At 40.6% G+C, this 22604-nt stretch overlaps 1 protein-coding gene across 2 annotated transcripts; it reads right to left on the reverse strand.

The window, feature by feature from the left end:
- Positions 1-213: 213 nt before the first annotated feature.
- On the reverse strand, positions 214-22515 carry sin3b (SIN3 transcription regulator family member B). 2 transcript variants are annotated; one of them, XM_050054465.1, is made up of 19 exons: positions 22011-22515; positions 20739-20845; positions 20255-20408; positions 17892-18257; positions 17296-17451; positions 16733-16861; positions 16472-16561; positions 16208-16326; positions 15659-15872; positions 15255-15371; positions 14122-14360; positions 12609-12792; positions 9459-10368; positions 7618-7787; positions 5033-5206; positions 4270-4362; positions 4080-4174; positions 1728-1926; positions 214-1549 (listed from the first exon to the last, which is right to left on the reverse strand). In XM_050054465.1, exons 1-19 carry the CDS (start codon positions 22119-22121, stop codon positions 1313-1315), a joined length of 3864 nt encoding a protein of 1287 aa, XP_049910422.1. In that variant the 5' UTR covers positions 22122-22515; the 3' UTR covers positions 214-1312. The 2 variants fall into 2 exon arrangements, with proteins under 2 accessions (XP_049910422.1, XP_049910423.1); XM_050054466.1 differs by lacking the exon at positions 22011-22515 and adding an exon at positions 21461-21627.
- Between the last annotated feature and the right edge of the window lie 89 nt (positions 22516-22604).

Consider the following 22604-nt stretch of genomic DNA (forward strand, 5'->3'; position numbering starts at 1 on the left):
GCTCCAACCAGGAAATTAATTGTATTCTGTTTTAAAAGTAAATGAAATTAGATTATTAAAATAGTAACAGAATAATTATCTGCCCATCAACTAATTAATTGCTTCAGTCTTTATTGATACTGTGTCAAAGATGTGTTGTTTCAACTCTATGATCAATTTTAAAGCTCTAGTTTCTGTTTTGTTAAACAAACAAACAACCTGCCAGTCAACATCTAAGAAGGTCACAACTAGGTTGTTTATTTTATGATAACTGATACAGGATAAATGTTATACATTCTATTTTAACACTGATATTTTGCTTTTATTTTCAATGTCAGTATGCAAAAAAAAGACAATACAAAGTAAACATTTAGTATCATGAATATGATACATAATTTGACTGCTTCCTCCATATTAAACCAATTAATTTTAAGGACTCCTTGTTGCCTTGGTGATAACTTGTTTAGCTACAACACAAAAAAGGGAAAAAATACAAAAAAAAAACAAAAAAAACCCAAAATGCAAAACATCGAGAGTTGGCTGACAGCAAACACTGTAAAGAACCACGTGATCTTAAGATGTATCAATCAACTCGTGTAGATGCATATATAAAAATACAGGATCCCTGTTATATATATATATATATGCACATACAGTAATAATGCAATTACTAGAGTTGTAGAGCCTGTACTGGGCATACAAACAGACAAAATGAAGAGCAGGATACACATACATACACACGTTTACCATTATCTCTCCATATAAACACACATAAACCAACCAACCAACCAACAAACAGAAGGCTCTCTGGCTTTAGAAGCTAAAAACTACACTTGACTTAAAAAAAAGAAAAGAAAAAGAAAAAAGAAACAGACATTCACATTTCTGAAACAAATTTCATGATCTCATAACGTCTCGCCTGATCAACCTTCTCCATGTCCATTTAGTGCCATTAGAGAAGCTAGAAATGATGATGATGATTCTGAGGATGACGAGCTCCTTTTGTGCCATCGTGTCCGACTCGTCCCATCAATAAGGACCGAGCTCACTCTCACTGATTACTTCACCGTCTGTGTTGGTCCTTTTTCTCCACGCCATCACTCCTCTCACTGTGCACTCATTCACTGACTCACTGTCCACCGCTGTAAACAGTCCAGAGTCTGCACTGTGGTTCTTCATCCATCAGTGAAAGTGAATGAGTGAACGTGTCGTGGAGGAAGGTGGAGAAGTGGGACTGCAGCTGTTTATGTCTGTGTTTAGTGTATGAATGTCCTGTACGTCCATGCATTAACCTGTGTGTGTGTGTACTGTATGTCCATCTGTATGCAGACCTCTACGGGGAGGCTGGCGCTTTGCTACCGCTGTAATGAACTTGGTATCTGTTCACCGCTTGCCCTTTCACCTCAGTCGACAAGCAAGTAGTCTTGCAGGGGATCATGTCCTCTTCCTCCTCGCCCATTAGCCAGTTCTGCACCGAGCGTTCAGCCGAGGCCGAAACGTGATTGGCCAGCCAGCCCTGGTGCCACTTGTCAAAGCGTTCGTGCTGGCTCGCTGCCACTCTGTGCTGTGACTGTGGAGTAGGAGGAAGAACTGTCAGACACCAAACAGGATTTAACAGGCAGAAAATGTACAAGCAAGGTTTGATTTTCCCGACACACATTGACACCGAGATTCTCCACATTACATCTCACACTCTCAAAACATGCCACAATCGGAAACCAGTGTCTGATATTAAATCTCCAGCCTACCTTCCTGGCTTTGACCAGCGCTCCTCTGCGGTACATGTAATCCTCAGAGTTCATGACAAACACCATCTTGTGGGTGTTGAGTTTAAATCGACAGTCCAGACTACCGGCGTTCTCCACGCCCAGCTGGCGGTGCCACTCTCTCCTGCAGCGCATTGCCTCCACCTGCCGCACCTGCCAGCGACGGAAACGACGCAGGTTCCTACAAGAAGAAACTCATTTATTAGACCCTCACATGCTGACTGGATTACAGTATTTGTATGACATATTTTGAGGACAAATCAATGACCCTTTTAATTTTTTTTACCTTCGCCAAAAGGGTCATATTTTTGGTTCGATATGTATGTTTGTCAGCAGGACTAAGGAAAATCTGCTGGCCTGATCTGCATGAAACTTTGTGGAAGTGTGTAGCATTGGCCAAGAAGAACCCACTTAATTTCAGAATCGCAGGGAGGATACACAAATTATTTTTTACTTTCTTTAAAAATTGCAAGATAGGACATTTGGCCTTGACTGGTTAAATAAATGCCAAACACCTTAAAATCCAGTAGATAGAAGTTAAGTTCAATATATCGTTGACATAGGATGACTTCATATCGCAATCCACACTCACGGGTACCAGTAATCCTCTGGGGTAGCCTACACATGTAGCTGCTCAAATTTCACACATAAAGCAGTCATTATGGAGCACTCAGGGACAACACTTTTTCCACAAACTAACGTGTGGCTATAGAAACATAAATACACACATGATATGCAACTAATTATACTCTTAAACACATCCATATGTGAGTGATTTGCAATAAACTCTACCAGAGATGTTAAAGACAAATTAGATATTTTCAATTTAGAAGTACGTAATAAATACACACAGCTGAGATGATGAGGCTGCAGAGAGGCAAAACCAGATTTTGACATAATTCTAATAGTTTTGAAAATATATTCACACACACTGTATACAGTGGTTGTGCTTGTAGATTTGCTTAACATAAAAGACTTGACTGTTGGCCTTGAGGGAGATCTGCGCTCAATTCATGAATGTTGTCTGAGAATTTCAAAATTGTAACAAAACGATTGGTTTCAAAACATCTTGTCAAAGGACTGCAGTTAAAAATTAGCCAGCTGGCTAACACTGGCACATTTCCAGAAATGTTGATTAACGTGCATTGTCCTTAAATATAAAATAAAGTTAAGCCAAGTATTTTTCAAACTAAGCCTCGACATTTTCAAATCAGGACAAAGACTTAATATGTTGGCATTTCTACACTGAAGTGCAAGGTCTCGCAGCCTGTGGGTGATACTCTGACTGCATTGTTAACAGAGGTCCTTCATTCAGGGACGTAAATATAGACAGTGCAGGCAGTGCAGTTGCACTGGGGCCCGTGGGGTGGAGGGGCCCGATTGCCACTTGGAAATACGCCTGTATACAAAGAAGAGCTCACGTTAAATCAAAAATGCTGCAGTGCTATATATGACCTCAAAAAGGCAAATCCATCTCTAAGATGGTTTTCTGTTTTTGTAAAATAGTATCAATCTGTAACAAATTACATGCTTATTCTAAATTAACTATGATAAAACTATAAAAACTATTTAGTTAAACTAATAATTTCCTATTTTCTTTTGTAGTTTTTGTCATATACAGAAATGTAATGATGATTGCTGGATGATATGTATGTTGATGTCCAATACTAAGTCTCTGTTAAATCATGTAATGAGATGATGCGATTTACAGTAACTAGTTGCAAAATCTCTCAAGCGTGACAATCTGGGCACATCTGCAACATTATATAACATAAAAGCGGCAGTAAAACACACTGTTGGTTAAATATATATACACACCTAAAACTCTGTGTGTGTGTGTGTGTGTATGTGTGTGTGTGTGTGTGTTTGTGCTTCATGACTAGTAACTAGGGCACACTGGGGCCCATCATCACTATCTTACGCCACTGCCTTCATTATTTTGTTAAAATAAAAATAAAAAAGTATGTAGACAAACAGTAAATATTACATAGAGTTTCTTTAACAGCCTACTTCCTCTATTGCACAAATATATCTAAAGCAGATGTTTTATCAGCAACAGAAGACCTGTACAATCTATGGTAATCAAATACCTCTCAGCAAAACATTTTACCCTGAAGGTTTGTATACGTAGTTTTTGTTTGTGTGAAAAACCAGTGGGAAAGCAGAAAGAGGTCCACAAAGATTTGTTGAAAGTGCACGGACTGAGTGAACACAAGCTGATCTTGCTATATTATATATACAAGACGAGTGGCGTTAAGATTTGTATCTGTACAGCTTAAAATGAGAAGTGGTGTGGTGAAGTCTAAATCTAAAGAAAATGTTGAACTGTTGTACCTGGGAAGAAATACAGGCTTGAAGAAATAGCCCTCTGCTTGAGAACACAGACTGGACTCAGTTCCTACAAACTGCTCCATGTAGCTTGACAGGCACTGAAAGAAAAGACAGCAAAGGTCCAATAAGATTAATAAATTCATATCTATTTATTTCAAAGTGTCTGTGTCAGTCTGTTTGTAAGTGTGTTTACCTGTACATCTAACGGGTCATCAGCCTGGGCCTCCTCAGTGTCCAGCAGCTCAATAGTCATCGTCACATGACCTTTGTTTTGGAGAAACATCACCTGAAGACACAAAGAAACATCAGTGAATCACTAAAAATCAGCTTACAACAGCTGAATAAAACCAGGAGATTAAAGTTAAAATCTCTACAGAAGGCTTTGGTGCCAGAGTAAGGTGCTCTGATTATATGTAACTGAATTTAAAGAGACCATGTTCATCTCGCTGTAGTATAACTGGCTGTGTATCAGCAGTGTCACTTCTATGTCTAAATGACTGTAACTACCTTCGCCCACAGCCCACTGCATTAAAGCTGGGGAAAGCGGTTTAAGAATTGCCGCTATGTAACGGCATCAGGATCATAATCATAATCGCAATGACTGAAATGACTGACTGGTGCTTGTACAGGTTATTGTACAAGGTGGGAGACGTTTAAGACAGAGATGAGAGCTGCAGGAGGAGTGTGTATTTTCCAACTCTGGCTTTTTTCTCCCCTCTTCCAGAAAACTGCCTACCCCAGTTATCAACATCAGATAAATTAAGACAGCCTAAAAGCCTATCCTTTAGTGTTCACACTGTCCTCTAAAATTACTGAACAGGTATAAACAGCATATTTCCACTGCAGCCAAAATGGAGGATGATGACAGAAAACATTTTCTCTTCCTCAAACAACAGCAGAGTGTCAAGGCCACATAGGTAATCCACTTCTACATTCACCAAGGACGCTGTGCTCACCTTGAAGCAGTTCTCCTCAGCCATGACTCTCTCAGCTTTCCACTGGTAGCTGGTCTCCCAGGCTGCTCTGACACACTGCGAAGACAGGTTTCCCCCCGCTGCTCCCCTCTTCCTCTCAGCCAGGTACAGGTCCACCACCTGCAGACACACCTCGTCGCTCACCAGGTGCTGCAGCTGAGGTCAAACAAAAGTGGGGATTACAATAGGACACTGTTAAATGTTTTCACCGACTCAGCATTTAGAGGTGAAGTGAAAAAAATCAATTCTTGGATGCATCCCAGTTCTTTCTTGAAAGAATATGTCTGGATGCAGAGAAGTCAATAATTGGAAAATTAAAACCTCAACCTTATAATGACCTGTTACAATTTTGTGAGACTGGGCTGTATGTTTCTTACCAATAACCAATTTGATGGTGAAAGGTAACTGATATAAACACATGCATCCTGTTTACATTCTAAGCTAGACTAAGCAAGGCCTGCACCCAGATTTTCATACTAACATGCTTTTTAGGACGCTAAAACAGTATGTGAGATTTGTTAATTTGCCGCCAACCTTAGCATGAAGCCATTGGTACGTGGATTGCAAACTATTCCCATGAAATATAACGGTATGAAAACACTGGACACAGCACTGGCATAAATATCCCATAATGCAATTCAATAGCAATGACAACGTTCATAACCGACAAAAACAGACAGCGACTGAGGCAGCTCTGTAATGTCAGTAACTTTTCGATTTAATAAAGACATAAAGAAAAAAAAAAACTCAAGAATTTTATTGAGCTTGCTGTTAGGTGTCGCAGTCACCGATAGAGCAGAAATTGGCACTGGTTGCCATGGTTATGCATCTCTAACTGGCAAGGAGGATCTCAGGAAGAGATGTAGTAATTACAGCTAAGTGCTTCCGAAAAAGATACTTCTAGATATCACACAAAAAATATGTTGAACAAAAGTACTAGGCTGGGGTGTTAGCAGTACGGAAGTATTTAGAACTCTGTAAAGTCTGATTTTCAATAACATAAAAAACATAGACGCTCATCTTTCTATTAAACTGATGTGGAAATGCTGTATTGAGACGATTGTAGTGCACAGCACCCACCACCAGAGGTCAGTCTCTACTGCCAGAACATAGTAGAGTGGTGGGGATAACGTTATAGAACTAGTAAACATTGATGAATAGATAAATAAAATGTCTCTCCCTCTGTTTGTGAGTATTGCCACATCTAACTTTATCTTGAGATTACTTTTTCGAACTACAAAAACAGTTTAGTCGCCACATGATCTTATTCAACACATCATCTCTGATTAGTCCACTGACATGTCGGTGTCCCTAAACAAGTGCCATTTGTTCCTCCAGCGAGAAGGGCACTTAAATCCTATCTCTGTTTATTATGCTATGGGCCATAAGTATTTAAGCCCAGCAAGACTTATCTAAGTAGGCTAATTGCATATAAGAAACACAACACTGTAGGCTAGACAATGGTATACAGGATACAACGTCTTTGATCACAAGTAGCTGGTAAAAGAAATCAATTCACTGCCCCAGCATAATTTTTAACTGGCAAAAATAACAAATTGCCTTTTTGTATCACATATACATTTGTTTCAGTACATTTCATTGAGATAATAAGGTATTACAATATGTTGAATACAAACTTAAAATAGAGGACAGAGCAAAATTTCAAGCAGGTGACTTTAATATGATAATATGGTTTCAGTATGTGACTAAGCTCCCTGTGGTAAGCAGTGATGCAGTGTGTATGTGTATGTCTAAAGCTTTTATTGTGAAAGGTAAGAACAGAAAGAGTGAAGCTGTAATGTGCCGCTGTTGAAAATGTGGGAATCAATTAAGGGTTTTGGTTTAGACTACAAAGCCTCCACGTTATCATTTTATTACCCTCATAAGTGTGGGTGCAACTCATAACTCTCAGCTACACATTAGGCTAATGGAAGCTAGCAGCAGACCAGTGGCAAATGATACTTTAGCAGATAAGTTGATGTCCCGTACTGTAAGCAGTGCCACAGAGCTAGGAGCATTTGAGACGATAAACTCACGGCACTGTTTAGCCGCACATAAAAACACATGTGTGTGTGTGTGTGTGTGTGTGTGTGTGTGTGTGTCTTGAAACTCCGACACTGACAGGAGAGGAGCAGCAGTGACGCGTACACCAAAATAACACCAAAACGCAGTCTACACTCTCAGCATAGTTTTTCATTACATGACTGTTGTGGTGCCTGTCACACTTTGGTACAGTGTGACAGGTAGCCCTCGTACATTTACTTGCCGAAAGGAAAATCTACCTGCATTTGGCGCTTGGTGGGTGTAAATTTTGGACCCTGTATGAAGGTATGAAAAATGAAAACACCCAAGCCTCAGTAGTACACATATTGAGTACATAGTGTGTGATTCAGGACGCCCATCTGTTACTACTTGCGTTAATAAAGGACAATAGAAGGAAAAATTAATCATGCATAGAAATAAAAAAATTCTAATGCATCGATAATCATTTCATAGTCATATCGTAGCCCTCTGAATTGGAATCAAATCACCCCACCCCTATCTGTATGACAGTAAACTTTCATTACCTGCCGAATGATGTTGTGGATGACCTTGTCGATGGTGAAGCCGATGTAGGCGTGGATGGTGAACATCTCTCTCAGTGTGTCTTCATACTGTGTGGAGTCCAGGTTGCCATCCAGCAGGCTGCGCACCATATCCAGGAAGGCCGGGTAGTACTCCTCTAACTCCACCTCACCTGTGGAAGACAGGGATGTCACGTGTTACAACAGCAGAGTGTGGATATGTTCAGACAGGAAGACTTAGACAGGAGTTAGACACCCTGTCTTCACCTCTGATGTGAATAAAATAATAAAGTTCAAATGCAGTTCAATCAAATGCAGCACTTAAAATGGAGGTCAGTGTGGATTTTAGAAAGAAAATCAATCAGCAACTATTTTATTAACAGTTCAAAGGCATTTTTCAAGATAACATACCACATGTTTGATGGTTCCTGGTTTTCAAATGTTATAATTCACTGATTTCTTTCAGTAAAGTACATTTAATTTCTCTAGGTTTAAGACTGTTGGTTGGACTAGACCCTTAATGATGTCACCTTTTGCTCAACAATATTGTGATGGCATTTTCCAGTTTTATGATGCTGCACAGACCACAAGATTAATTTTACATACTTTAACATTAAGAATAGAGTTTGTGTTATAAAAAAGCCAAAGCGGTTGTTTATGACAGCTTGTTTATCTGGAGCTGAATGGGTTATAATAAACAAATGTTCCAAGATGGATCAGGCTTTATACAACAAACTAGAGATGGAACATCATTATTATAATGACCAAAATTATCAAGCTTTTCATTATTATCATTTGACTGTTAAAATGTGCTGAAAATGTTAGAAAAGTACTGATACACGCTTAAATAATTTAATTAAGTTTGATATTGAAAACCACAAACATAAGCAACACGATCAAACTTTTGTTTGCATTAATATTAAAATTATAACGTTGCCAACATCTTATGTAAACATATGAAAACCCTATCAAATGTGCATTAATTAATGATAAAAATAGCCTGTCTTTGAAATGCTGACTCAAGTGTCTGCACCATTATTGCTGAGGACAGGGGACCAGTAGCATCGCTCAGTTTGCCTGCTGCATGCCCACTCTGTAAACAATACAATAGCAATACAAGCCCATATTGCATGCTGCACCTGCGTGTGGGAGACTGTTGCTAACATTGGTCGATGCTGGACGATATTCTTTAAAGCGCAATAATCAAACACAACTTTAATGATAATTGAAATTGTGAACATCAGGAATTTTACCGCAGTTTATCAATACCTACAGCATACTAATGAATCTCTAAATGCAAAAATGCAATGAGTGGCCTTGATACTTACCAAAAGTAAATATTATGCTACACCAGATTAACTAAGACACACAGTACTACACTAGGCATATTACCAGGAAGTCAAATAACACACTGAGTAGTTACTATTTTGTTTCTTTTGTCAAACTTAAAACTTCACTTCAAATGCTGCAAGGTCAAAGAAAAGAATAAAAACTGTCTTTTTACACATCTGGAATAATTTTCAACAAGCCTTCCCATTTGTCATGAAGTGTGACTATGACTCACTCGACACTGTGGATCTTGAATAATTTAGGTGAACATCAGAAACAGATTTAAATGCTCTCTGTGATTCAGTGGTCATTACAAGTAATTAACTTATCTCCCCGGTGGGGTAATACATATATTACAAGTCCTGATCATGGTTCAGGGTTCTAAAACAAAACACAACCTCCTGCACTGATCTTATTTGTCCATGCTGAGTCAGATATGACTCAAACCAACTCAAATTAAATACTTTATTTGAACCATTCTAAGATTTGTGTAACCAACCAGTGGTTGAACTTACTGGGCTGTTTGAGGCGGAGCTCCATGGCGAGGTCACATGCTTTTTCTCTCCTTCCCTCGGCCAAAAGCAGCCTCTCCCTGCTTTGCTCAGCTCGGTGCTCCAGTAGCTGCCGCTCCGCCTGTCGGTAAACCCGCAGCAGCCGCGTACAGAGGGTCTGGTGCAGCCGCAAGAAGAAATACCAGTTGTTGTTGACGAAGAAAAGGTTGTAGACACCGTCCAGCTCCTTCTGGTGCTCCGCTTCAGGGTCACGCAGGTCCACCTTCTCCCCGGCCGCACCTGAACCCGTCTCCATGGGCGTAGATCCAGGGGTGGATGTGGCAGTCCCTGCAGGTTGGCTCATGCTACTGGAGGTGGTGGAGGCCTCTGTGTCTGCAGGTTGGGATGGGCTGCAGCGCCTCCGCCTGGACTCACCATTGAGCTGCTGCTGGGGTTGGGACTGGGTCTGGGGCTGTGACTGGGCAGGCTGGGGTTGAGACTGATTACCTGTAGCTGCTGCTGCTGCTGCTGCTGCTCCTGGTGCATTATTAGAATTACCATTCCCTCCTCCAACTCCTCCACCTCCTCCTCCTACTACTGCTGTTGCTGCTGTTCCACCTCCTACTGCTCTCTCTCCCCCCTCCTCAGGCTCAACCTCCTCATCCGTCCAGTCTTCGGTATCGCTGAGCTCGCCACGGCGGGAGAAGAACAGGTCGGGGACAAAGTGCTGAATGATGCGCTTGATGTGGTCCTTGTCGTCTTTGTGGATGGTGGGCTGACGTTTGACATGGTAGATGATGAGCGAGGCAGCGTCCTCCAGGATCTGTTTGTCTTCGTATGTAAACACCATGTGAGGCTCGCTGGTAGTGGCCGCACCGGAGCCGTTACGGCCTTGCTGGCCAACTCCGCCCTCTTCTGTGCTTTGCTCCTGGCGCTGAGAAACAGAAAAACAGATGAATGCAGGCAATTTCAGAAAAAACACACTGTGACTGATAATGGGTTTCAATGAGTTTCATTAATCTCAGAGAATTTAATCTTCCTATATAAAATTCAAGGGGAAAATATTATCAATTCCGTTGCAACTACAAAGTTTTCTCTGAGAGCAGAACCACACAAAGGGTGTAAAGAAAACAATGTGCAAGGAAATGACAAAACAATCTCAATTTAAGGTACATTTACTTGCTTGTTCTACAACTTTCCATCATATCATACAATACTCATCAGCAGGTTGAGATGTCAGTTGAGATTATTAATACCAACTCCTGTTTCCGAGGCCAAGACTGAACCGTAAAGCTCAACAATACAAGGAAACCATAAAATAAGAGAAAAGATAGATTTGCCGGGAGAATGTGCGCACCTTTAAGGAAACTCTGACTCATGCGAACATTTTGGAGACAGGGTAAAGTGGCGATGCAGATGCTGATGCAGTGAATTGGAGCCAGATTGTAGTAATCAAATGTGAGAGCAATCAGTGCACATATGATGTCTCTCACACAATAAATTTTGCCTCATATCACATGGTATTTATGGGTGTTATCAAAAATATCCAGTCCAGCCATTTTATTTGTGCCAGTCAGCCACAACTTTTCTATAAGCATCTAAAAGTTGTAAAATTTGAAGGCCATCTCAAATCTCACATTGGATTCTGCTTATTATTTCAGCAGTGATGTCTCGCTATCAAATTGCCACCCTCAGAGCACAGAGCAGAGGGCCAGACTGTATGCTGCCCACACTTATGGTCAGCTGTGGAGCACACCGCAGCTTTTGAATACACACATCATATAGGCCTAGCATTACATAATTGCAAAACAGAGCATCAACAGCTGTGCAATGTGCATGTACCACCAAGTATGATTTTCGTTGTTGTTTGTAAAATTGCTGCAGTAAACACAACTGTGCGCACAGAGCGCACTGGTGACACTGCCATGGCTGCCACACACACTCCGCCTTTTCCAGTCACCTTATGTACATCTTCACCACCTGCACATATAGAATGTGTAAATTATCAAAGTCTGGAGAAGAGGCCAGTGACTGCTTTTCACGCATCATTACACTCCATATTCTCATTATGAGTCCTACTCATAATGCAGGCCAAGATCGCCATAACAAACTTAAATTAATACATAAACTGTGTTCATCTATCAAACATTGATTTTCAAATGATATCCCAAGGTGGGGATATCACTGATTATTGCGACCATTTTTAAAAGGTGTGGAGCAATCAGTTTGCAGATTGCTGTAAACATATAAATACGGCTGTGACACTCGGGCATTCCCATGATTCACCGTAAAGAGCGACTCATTAGCTGGCTCATTTCTATGCATCAGAAAGTGCTTTGCGTTGACCATTTATGGCCGAGTGTGGGCGTGTAGAGGGTGGGATATCAGGCTGATCCATGTGCGGACTATTCAAAGTTGATTTGGGAAGTATAAAAGGAAATTGCGCACTGGCAGGCATATGCACAGTTTTATAAATAAGAATATGTTTTGTAAATGAGAGCCCATGCCATAATTTTTCCACATATTCCCAAGTTTGGATCAGGTTAAGTTCTCAACAATTTTCTGGTGTTACAGTGTTCTACTTCCACATAAATTACTGAATGGTTAAGCTTTCACTTTAACTGCGCTTGATGGTCTGCTACTGTGTCTCCAGAGTAAGCTCTGCCACTGTGAGAGTGTGGAGCTCTGAACCATTGGCTCTCTGAGTGGCTATTAACAAACTGACCCTGGTGTCACAAATGTCTTTTACTTTGCTGAAAAGACTTAAGTTGACTTTAGCTTGTAATAAATGTTTTCAAATCAGGTTTGGGTTGGGCTTGGACACAAACTATGTGGGTTCATGTAGGGTCGGGCTGATTTTTTGGGCCCATTCAAAACTCAATTCAATCAGTATCAATTCACCCAATCGTCACAAATTAATGACCACCAAAATGAGGTAATTTGTTTTGTTTGGTTGGCTCTGGGTTTGAATGCATTTTTTGAAATGTGAAGGAGGTTAAATAACCCATTAACAATTTAAGATATAATGAACAATTCTAATTGCCAACAACCTCCAGCATGACTCTACAAGTTTGCCTAAAAAATTACACATAAATGTAAGTTGACACATTTGCACCTTATTATCATCATCTCTGAAAAGTGTTCAGAGTTGGGAGCTGGGAAAAAGGTTTTTACCTCGTCGTAGACGCTCTCGATCTCATTGAGCAGACTCTTCGACCGCAGGGCTTTCATGTCGTTCTGTTTGAAATTGACTCCTTGGTGGTCGAGGGACTTCAGGTAAGCCTTCTCGTACTGCTCCCTCCAAATCTTGTTGAAACCCTGCTGGGCCTCTCTCCACTCCTCCTCCTTGGCTTTCAACCTGCAATGGAAGACACAACTTAAGTGTAAATACAAAACACAGCTAATATGCTACATTAGCATGTCTTCACTCGAATTTGTTGTTCACGTTAATTAAAAGGGTAAAAATATCTGTCGGAGGGAACATGGAGGTCTTAGGTGCACTCTTAATGTGAAAGTCTGCCACATTGTAAAACCCACATTTCAACCTGCGTACTTACAAAACAAGTACTTTTTAAAAAAACGTCTGTTGGTATCGTTTACAATTGATACAACAGGCAAGCATACTCTCAGCAAATCAACATTTCTATCATACTGTCTCTTAGTTAAACCTCCCTGCTGGTCAGTGTCAGAAATTAGCAAGGGCCACGGGCCATTTGGCCCGCAATTTATCCAAGAATGCCCCCAAAAGCCATGTTCCGGGGGCCAAAATTGCCCCCAAGTTTTCGAAACAACTATATGTATTTATATTTTTAACAGTATTACAATCTGACATTAGTAGTATAATTAGTATGAGAAGTATAATTTTATTTTCTTTAAATTAATTTACCGTCACGTCTACAACTCATTTTCCAGACATAATCAACGAGATTGCACTGATTACGTGAGAGTAATCTGACAGAGAAGGGGAGGGGGCTTTGCTGTACCATAAGTATAAATTAACCATTTCTTGGGTGATCTGTGTCTACACAATGACAAATTAATGAAAAATTAAGGTAGAATGAATGTTAAAGTTTAAATTAACTTACTTCCAGGATTGCATCTAAGGAATTTATAGTAATTTGGCCTTTTTAACAGTAAAAGTAACTGTAATGTGGTGAAACATTAGTACTGCTATCAGTAGATTAATGGTTAAATCATCACATTTAAACTGGTTGAATTATAGGAAATCTGAGTTATATTTTGCAACCATAACTTTATGTAACCCATTATTTATTTCATTTATAGTGGTTTCTACTGAAGAGTGAAGACACTATCTTAGTTGGTTTTGCTTTTCATGTGCTTATTGTTAGAACATAATTACAATTTTTTGATGGCCCCCAAACATTTTGAAAATGCCCCCATTTTTTAGACCGTGGGGGCCAAAATTGCCCCCAAAATATTTTGTTAATTTCATACCCTGCTGCTGGTAATGTAAATTAAATGTGCTGTCTAACTGCAAGCAACAATCTCCTTTCCATATTCACAATGTTGATACACAAGAAAATTAGAGCATTCCATCAATATGTCTAATTGACCGTAATAGTGATGCATGCAAATCAAAATCATAAAAACAAGAACTCAGCCACTTAATTTCTTACATTAACCATTTTACTACTGATGAAATGTGAAATAAAAAGACATTCCTGACCTCTTGAGCACCACAGGCACAGCAGTAGCAGGACTCCTCTTCAGTCCCTCAATGATCTCAGGGGCTTTGTCGCCATAGATACGATACACGGCACGACGCTGGATGACCTCAGAGGTGCCGCCCAGGCAGTCGTCTAATCTGAATCGGTCCTGGTCCTCTGGGGAAAGGCGGGAGAGCTTCTTCTGGACACTCTCTAGCACTCTGATGGTGGCCAGGTTTGTCTCCAGAACCACGTCCAACTATAAGTAGAGAGATATGGACACAGAGGCTTAAGAAGACAGCCACCAACTACAATTTATTTATTTATTTAATTAATTTAATTCAACTGTATTGCAGACACAGGGGTCCATATCAGTATGAAATTAAAATAAATGCAGGTATCACTGCAGTTCACAAGTCCACAGTGATTAAAAAACATACAGACTTTTGTTCCCGTGTTTTTAAAAACAAGGCAATTGTGTCACTCTGTGTGGGCTTATTAGAGCTACTATGATTACATTTTATAATCAGTTTATCAATGCATAAATTTGTATAAAAATTCCTCAACACAGCCTGAAGGCTGGGAACATTACAAGTCACAAACATATGACTTGCACTTGTCCATCTTGGGTGCTTGAGCAAGATTCATTTTTGCGCTACTATAACTCTACCACAAGTGAGCTGTGTACAGTGGAGTTCATAGGGCTCCAAAAATGGTTGTTTTAACAGCATTTGTACACATACAAAACTTACAAGTCAGCATATTGACATAGAGTTTACAACACTGGCACTGCACATCATCATCTCTGATGATGTCACCCAAATATCCGCTTTTGTTCACCACATTCAGCGCTCAGCCTGCCACAAGCAGTCAACAGAAAATTGTGCTCCTGATCCTTGCTGACTTTAGCAATTATGATAACACTCTGTTTAGAATTAAACTTAACCTTTAAACTTTAAACTTAATATTACACTTTGTCATAGCTTAAGGAGACTCTGAGCAGTTGTAATCCAGCACTATAAGAGGACAGGACATACTGTATGTGTTAAAGCTTATTACACAAAAAGATAAAAACATACATTGTGTAAGTTGTTTATACAAACCTCCCTGCGCTACAGGAAGCGTAAACAGAATCCCTGTTAGGATTACGCACCTCAAATCTTTCATCCTCGCAGCGATGCAGCTGCTCCTCATAAGGAGTCTTCTTCGAGCTGACGAAGGTGGAGTCCTCTGACCAAGAGGGAAATGACACCCAGGTGTCGTTCAACACCTACGCACATATAGACACAAATGTAAAAACATCAATGGGAAAACTCTTCATATAGCATAACAGTTCACAATGATACACTGTTTGAGCATTTCTATCATTAATTTGCTTTGCAAATGTTTTGTAAGGATGGAAAAGCATTCAGCAGCCCTCAAGGATACACACAATGCATCATGGTGAGTAACACTGAACATAAACAGTAACTTTGTTTACAAAAAAACTCAGCACGTCACCTTTGAGCAATGCACTGATCTACTGACAGCTGTTTAGAAAAATGAAAGTGGGTGTACCTCCTTGCATAGGGCAGTGCGCCCGCTGCATTTAGGCTGCTGGTAGGTCTTGGGCAGTGCTCTGTAGCTGGACCCCAGGCGCTTGCAGGAGGCATAATCCACCTCCCTGCCCCCTCCCCCCTCCATGTAGCGATCCGACAGCCCTGACACAGCATGAGAGAGCTCTTTGTCCCCCAGAAATGACTTGAACTGTGTGTACAGTTCGGGAAACTTCCTGGAAGGAGATGGATGAAAGCATGAATGACAGATAAATCAGGAGGAGAACAGCTGAGTGCTCCCTCAGAATAGTAAAAGGTAATGTGAATAAGACTCTGCATTATGTCACATTAGTTTATTTCTTTTGGCACAGTAAGGTTCATAACTGATAAGATCAAATCAGTAACTTTAATAGCATATACCTATTACCGCAGTAATACCAGTATACCTCTTAAACAACACCAGACATTGGCATCTACACTTTCTGTTGGCTCCCTGCAGCTACTGTATCCATTTTTCTGATTGCATCCAGCCATTTCACACATTTATTAGCTCAACTTTCCATCCACTCACCCCAGGAAAGGAGTGACTAGCTGTAGCAGCTCCGCTCCTGAAACTACTTCCTGGTTAAACAAGGCGATGCAGCGCAGGAAGTTCTCATACACCTCCTGGCTTTTAAACAGGCGACGCACCTGAATGATGTGTGTGTGTTGACAGGGAAGTTAGACCAGTTAATAAAAAAAGATATAAAAAAAACTGTAGCAGTGGGTCAAATGAACAGTATGAATGAAGGAAGTGGGAAATCCAGCATCACTGCCATGGAAACTGAGTCCTCACCTTATCAAAGAAGGAGAATTCTCTTAAGACTCCGTGTTTGCCAACCGAAGCAAAGGACTGATCTTTGGTACAGGAATACTTCATTTTTTTCTAAACAAAAAAAGAAATCAACACTTAATAATTTTACATTTATATTAGTTATTGAAGTTGAAGCTTTTGAACTCTTGCTTTAGGAACAAAACAAAGGGTGGAACAAGGACATGTGTACATACTGTACATTGGTGCATTGCCTGAGGCGCTTATTCTAAATTGAGAGTTTACCTTGAGCAGTGGGGACATGTGCTGCAGTAGGATGGGCCTGGGCCTCTTTTTGTTTTGTTTGGTTATCGTGTCCTCTTCCTCCGGCCTTTTCAACTGCTCTTTCCCTCCTGTCAGTGAGCTCCCTGTGAACTACAGAAGATGAAGCACACGGGAAAAGTGTCACAAAGTGTCAGAAAATTGCGAAAAAGCCCAATCAAGAATTTTTACAATTTCCTAGAGCCCAAATTGACATACTTTTGTGCAGCCAACAGCCCTTTCATTTACTTCAGCAAATATTCACATTTGTGAAGCAAAAGCCAGGGATATTTTGGCATTTTTGCCTGAAAAATGACTTAAACTTGATTAATTAATTATCAGAATAGTTGCAAATGAATGTTCTGTTGATTGACTAATCTACTAATCTTCAAAATTGTTTCAGCTTTTCTTTGGACTTGCACTTCCAATTATGGCATTCAAAGAATGTTTGACAGGCCACTGACTGTGTAACTATGTAACAACCTTTTTGATTTTTATTATGCATTTTGAACCTGCAACATTATATATCTCTCTGCTGCTTTACTGACCAATGATCTCTTGGCATCAGGTAAGAATTGTCCGAACTCAGCCAGCAGGTCTTCCTGCCCCTTGAAAAGACTGGCAACTTTCGAAAACACTTCATCTTCTGTCATCCCACTGCTGCCTCGGCTGCCTCGACTCTCCTTCACCTCCAGCTGCTCCTTCTGAGGGGTGGCACAGGGAAAGTGGTGATCAGAGGCGAGGAACCAAACTTAATTTTAAAACTTTCAATTCTTTGGCCTGGCTGCACACGATAGTCAGTCTTGATGCAGGAGACAGAAACTGCCCTCCAAGGAACTCACTGCTCTAAGAATTTGCTACTGGACAAAAACAATTCCAACTATGACCTTTATTTTCTTGTTTAGTTCTTATTTAAAATACCATAAAGCCATTTAGAAAGGACACAGATTCTCACTAGAATAACAGTGCTAGGAGACCTCTGCTTTGTTAAATACCAACGAGAACAGTAAAATCTTTGAGGTGGAAAGAGAGGTTGCAAAAAAACAACACCTCAGTAACTGATGAAAACCTACATTGCCTACATTTTTCCATAACATCCAACTAAAAAGCAACTTAAATCACTCATTTTTTTTGTCCACAGTACCTGATATGTATGAAGAATCTCTAGGAAGGCTCTGTAAATTTCTGGGTGATCCAGGAAACGATTTTTAATCTTGTTCACATAGCTGATGGCACTGTCAAACTCTACGGGGCTCGTCTCTGAGGCAGGCGGGGACACAGACGAGGTGGTCGCCTGATTTTGGCTCTCTCTGCTTGCCAGGGGAAGAGAAAGCCTGCTGGGAGGCTCTGGAGGTCCTGCTGGGGTTGAGGAAGAGAGGGGCTCTAATGGGGCCGCCTTGACATCACTGGTCTGGGCAGGTCCAGCTTCAACATTGGCGGCAGAGGCACTACCTGAGGTTGCGGTCACTGCAGAGGTGGTAACACTCTTCCCCTGCTGGCCTGGGGATACCTGGGCAGATGAAGAAGAAGGAGGAAGTTGAGCTGCATGGATAGAGGTACATTCAATAAAGTAACTTAAGTTGGATGCTTAAAATAAGATTAGGGGAAAAATATCTGACTGTGAATGCCAGGCCAGATGGTGATTAAACAATGTTAATGCTAAAAAATGTCAACACTTTTACCATACTTGTCTCAGGGGCTGTGTTAAAAATGACTCCATTATTCATTCATTTACTACTCCATAAATAATTAGCTCCAGAGTGAGCAGTAAATTGCATTGTCACAAATTCTTTGAGGTAGAACAGGATGGAAATGAAGAAAAACTGCAACTCTCGGTAACGAAAACAATTCTATAAATGGTATCTTTTCACACTTGTAAAATTTGACACATTGCATTGTGGGATTGTTAGCAGGAAGTATTGTACATGCCATGGTCCCTTTTTCCTTTGCATTGTGAAAATTCTTTAGGGCTTTACATTGTGCATATATCTGAAACTCAAATAAAATGGCTGATTGTAAATATAGTACACTAAAAGGGGGAGGGTAATGTGGTTTGGATTTCAGATACAGCAAGTGTTCCCTTGAAGTCACAATTAAGAAGTTATACAAAATATTTTCTAATGTTATTTAACAACATTGTGCATCTTTTGTGCCTATATTATATCGGTATTGTCTCACTTATATTGAGTGACTAATTCTAAAATCAACACAGCCATCAGTAACAGTTTTGATGCAAATCTCAAGTAAAACTCTGCATGTGTGTATGACACACACCTCCGCTGTTCCTCAGGTTGCCCAAACAAATTCCTTAGTCAAGCCATCCAAACAAGAAAATCTCTCACAGAGGAAAACAACATTGGCATTTGGTTCTTGACATTAAAACCAAGTTTTTTTTTACACAGACAGGAATGCTTTTTAGGCAGCAAAGGTATATTAAAATCCTTCATTTAGTCTGGCATGTTGGTCTGCCTCAGAGTGACTGCAGAACATTCTTTTCTGTGACTATTTTCATCTTCAAAAGCACCTTAAAGTCCGCTGGACTTACTGCATGTGAAAGTGACGAACCTGAAACTGGTCTCTGCATTCTTTATGATTTTTTTTTTTCTGTAAGCCAAAGCTGAAAATTCAATAAACTATGAAGCACACCAAATGTGAACTGAATTGAAACTGAATCCGAGCTGAAGCAAACATCTGAACAGTTTTGAGTCACAGTGCATCAAAACATTAAGAACTTTTACTGATTTTTTAAATATCAAAATGTAGACAATATATCTAAAATATCTACCAAATTGCCTAGGAGAGACACCCACCCATTGCAGTGCATTTTTATACACATGACATACACTTTGTTTCCTGCTTATTAGGTACTTCTGTAGTGAATCCCACATTCATTAAGTAGTAATGTTCATTGGGGCCTTATGTGTGGTGTTAGTGTGGGTTTTCACTGGGTTCTCCAGCTTCCTCCCACAGTCCAAAGACATATAGGTTGGGTTAATTGTTGACTCTAAATTGCCTGTAGGTGTGAATGTGAGCGTGATATTTGTCTGCCTCTGTGGTTGTCTGTCTCTTATGTGTCAGACCTATGATAAACTGGCAACCTGTCCAGGATGTACCCCGCCTTTGCCCAATGTCAACTGGGATCGGTTCCAGCACCCCCATCACCCTGAAAAGGACAAGCTGGTACAGATGGATGGATGTTTTAAATAAGTATTGATTCAACCTTATGATACATAAACTGGCAACTGAGTGTATGTGCACAATTCAGGATGGCAGATTTTGGATCTTTCCAAACATTGGGATCTTGACTGAATTTAAAACAGTGCGCACAATTGAAATTCAGCACAGAAGAAGCAGACCTGTTTCCTCTTAAGAATTTAAAAGTTCATACCATACCTTTCAGCACAGCATGAGTTTGTAATGATGCATCTGCTGAAAGTTTCATCGTTTTGAGAATAAATAAAGTACTAGTTTTGAGAATGTATCAACTTTAGCTGCAAAGCGTCTCACCTGTGTGGAGAATGGAGATTGGAGGAAAGCCACCCCATTCTTGGGGACCTCTATCCGATACCCCGGTGGCAGGAAGGCATTGAAGCCCAAAACTAGGTCTGGGTGTCCATGGAAGAGCTGCGACACACGGTTTATCACCCCTGGCGTGTCGATGCTGTTCAAGAGAACGGTCAGATAGACACAGTTTTGTGGTGTGAATGACAGAGGCAAAAAATAAAGTAGCTTCCTCTCATATGCTGCATGACGACAACCAACTTCTAACCAAAATGAGTGCTGCAGCTTAGTCTAAAAAGAAACACATAATATCTCATCCCACGACTAAATTTCAAGACAATATAAACTGGAGTAGGGTGCTATGTGCAATTTCTTTCTTATTGATAAATGCCTTACATTTTGAAACATAATTGAAATCTACATACAAGCTCTATGATTCAGTATCTCAAGAGACTGTATGACGGAATACAATAACTTCTTGCCCAAATACCTCTGTGACTTGAACTCTTTCATGATGTCGAGAAACTTGTTGTATATGCCAGGATCATTTGCAAAACGAATTTTGACTTGGTCCAGATATGACAAGGCATCTTCAACCTGAACACAGAGAGAAAAACAAAACTCATTAATGCAGAACAAAGTGCAATCGGTCCCATCTGGACCTGTGGAGAAGCTTTTTTAACGAACATCCTGTTTGTGCTGTTGATGAAGGAGGATCTCACAGGGATGTCAATCCAGCTCTTTCACGTGTCTAACAGGACAATGGCTTGTGTCGTATTGATAATTGTACATATTGACAAGTACTACTATCATATAGCACTGACAAAGCGAGATATCTGCATTCCTCAATGCTATATGTGGATGTTTTTCACATGAAGTTATATAAATAGGTCATGTTTGCTTTCTTCATTGTCAGCTGAAGTGCTGTATCAACAAATGCACTAGTTAGCTGTACAAGCTGTACAAGTAACCGCTAAATAAATAAATAAATAAATGGACGAATACATGAAACACCGAGCAGCTTTTGTTCAGTGGACCCCAGCTTTCTTTATACATAACATCCCAGCTAGGTTAGGTTACGATAAAAAAAAAATGCGTTCACACAAAGCGCTGTCACAAACACTGCACATCTAAAGAGGGTTGTTTAAGCTAACGTTAGCCAACAGCCAGTCAACTGACGATAATAACTCCACGAACACTTACAACACCTACCCACATACGAATTTATACAATACGTTTAGTCACAGCTGGTCCCTAGCCAGCAGCATCGTGTTGGCACAAACAGCATGATAATATCCAACTACTGCGATAACAAAGAAATGTGTAATGAAGCTGCTAATCAACTGAAATAGCCGTTCTTGGCTAGCCTGGCTGACGTCCTCCACTTTGTTCAGGGTGGCTGAAAAAACGAACAAGGAGGAACTTCCCACAACCGAGGTTTGAGTTAACGTTTGCTCACAGTGGCTGTTATTGACATCGTAAATAAGAAACTACCGCTAACTGTGCCACTCGACTGTCACTCAGACATTCATTAATGAAATACAGCTTCTACGTCTAACCTTAAATGTCAATGTTCGGCTGTTTAGCAATGAATTACTTTTAATAGGCCAGCGAGCTAACTAACGTTAGCCAGCCGTTGCTTTCACTACTCTCGACGTTAGAGGAGAAAGAGAAAAGCCTCAAATCCAGTGCAATGATCCGACGAACAAAATGGTTCTGACTCTGAGGGACTTTTCCCTTGTCGTGTCCGTTGTCTTCTTACCTTCAGCTTCTGGAAGTGCTGCTGCTGCACTTGCTTTTGTGTTATAACGTAAGGCTTGTCTTGAATTTGGTTTATTTGCTTCGCGGTGCTGTGCGCCTGAATCTTCGCCATTATCCCGGCGACGGGAGGCTCGGGAGCCTCTACCACAACTTGAGAGGGAAGCTTCGGTGTTACCTCCAGTTGTTGGCTAGCCGACAAACCTTCCTCTCGGTCGGGAAGCCAGCCTGCCAGCGAGCAACCCTACTTTGCCTAGCTGGACAGTCTCGGCACACACAGCGCAAAGGGACGGAAAATCCAGCAGAGTGGAGGGTGATGACAGACAAGCTGCTACTCGCTGCGACTTTGATTAAACATCACCATCGAAATAAACAAGCTGAGGCGAGAAGCGACGGAAAATAAGCTAAGGGACAATGGTTGCCGTTTATCGTATTTAAAATAACTATCGCCTGTCTCTTTAAATTCGGCGGCAGCGGTCTGTCTTGGCGTCCGGAAGCCAGAGTAGGAGTGAAAAATTGAAAAAAAGAGGAGTGAAAAATTGAACTGCGCAGCCGCAACGATGGGAGGAGCTGAGTTCACAAGAATCAGATTGCTCCA

The sequence above is a fragment of the Epinephelus moara genome, chromosome 10, assembly GCF_006386435.1.
Source record: "Epinephelus moara isolate mb chromosome 10, YSFRI_EMoa_1.0, whole genome shotgun sequence".
Lineage (NCBI taxonomy): Eukaryota > Metazoa > Chordata > Actinopteri > Perciformes > Serranidae > Epinephelus > Epinephelus moara.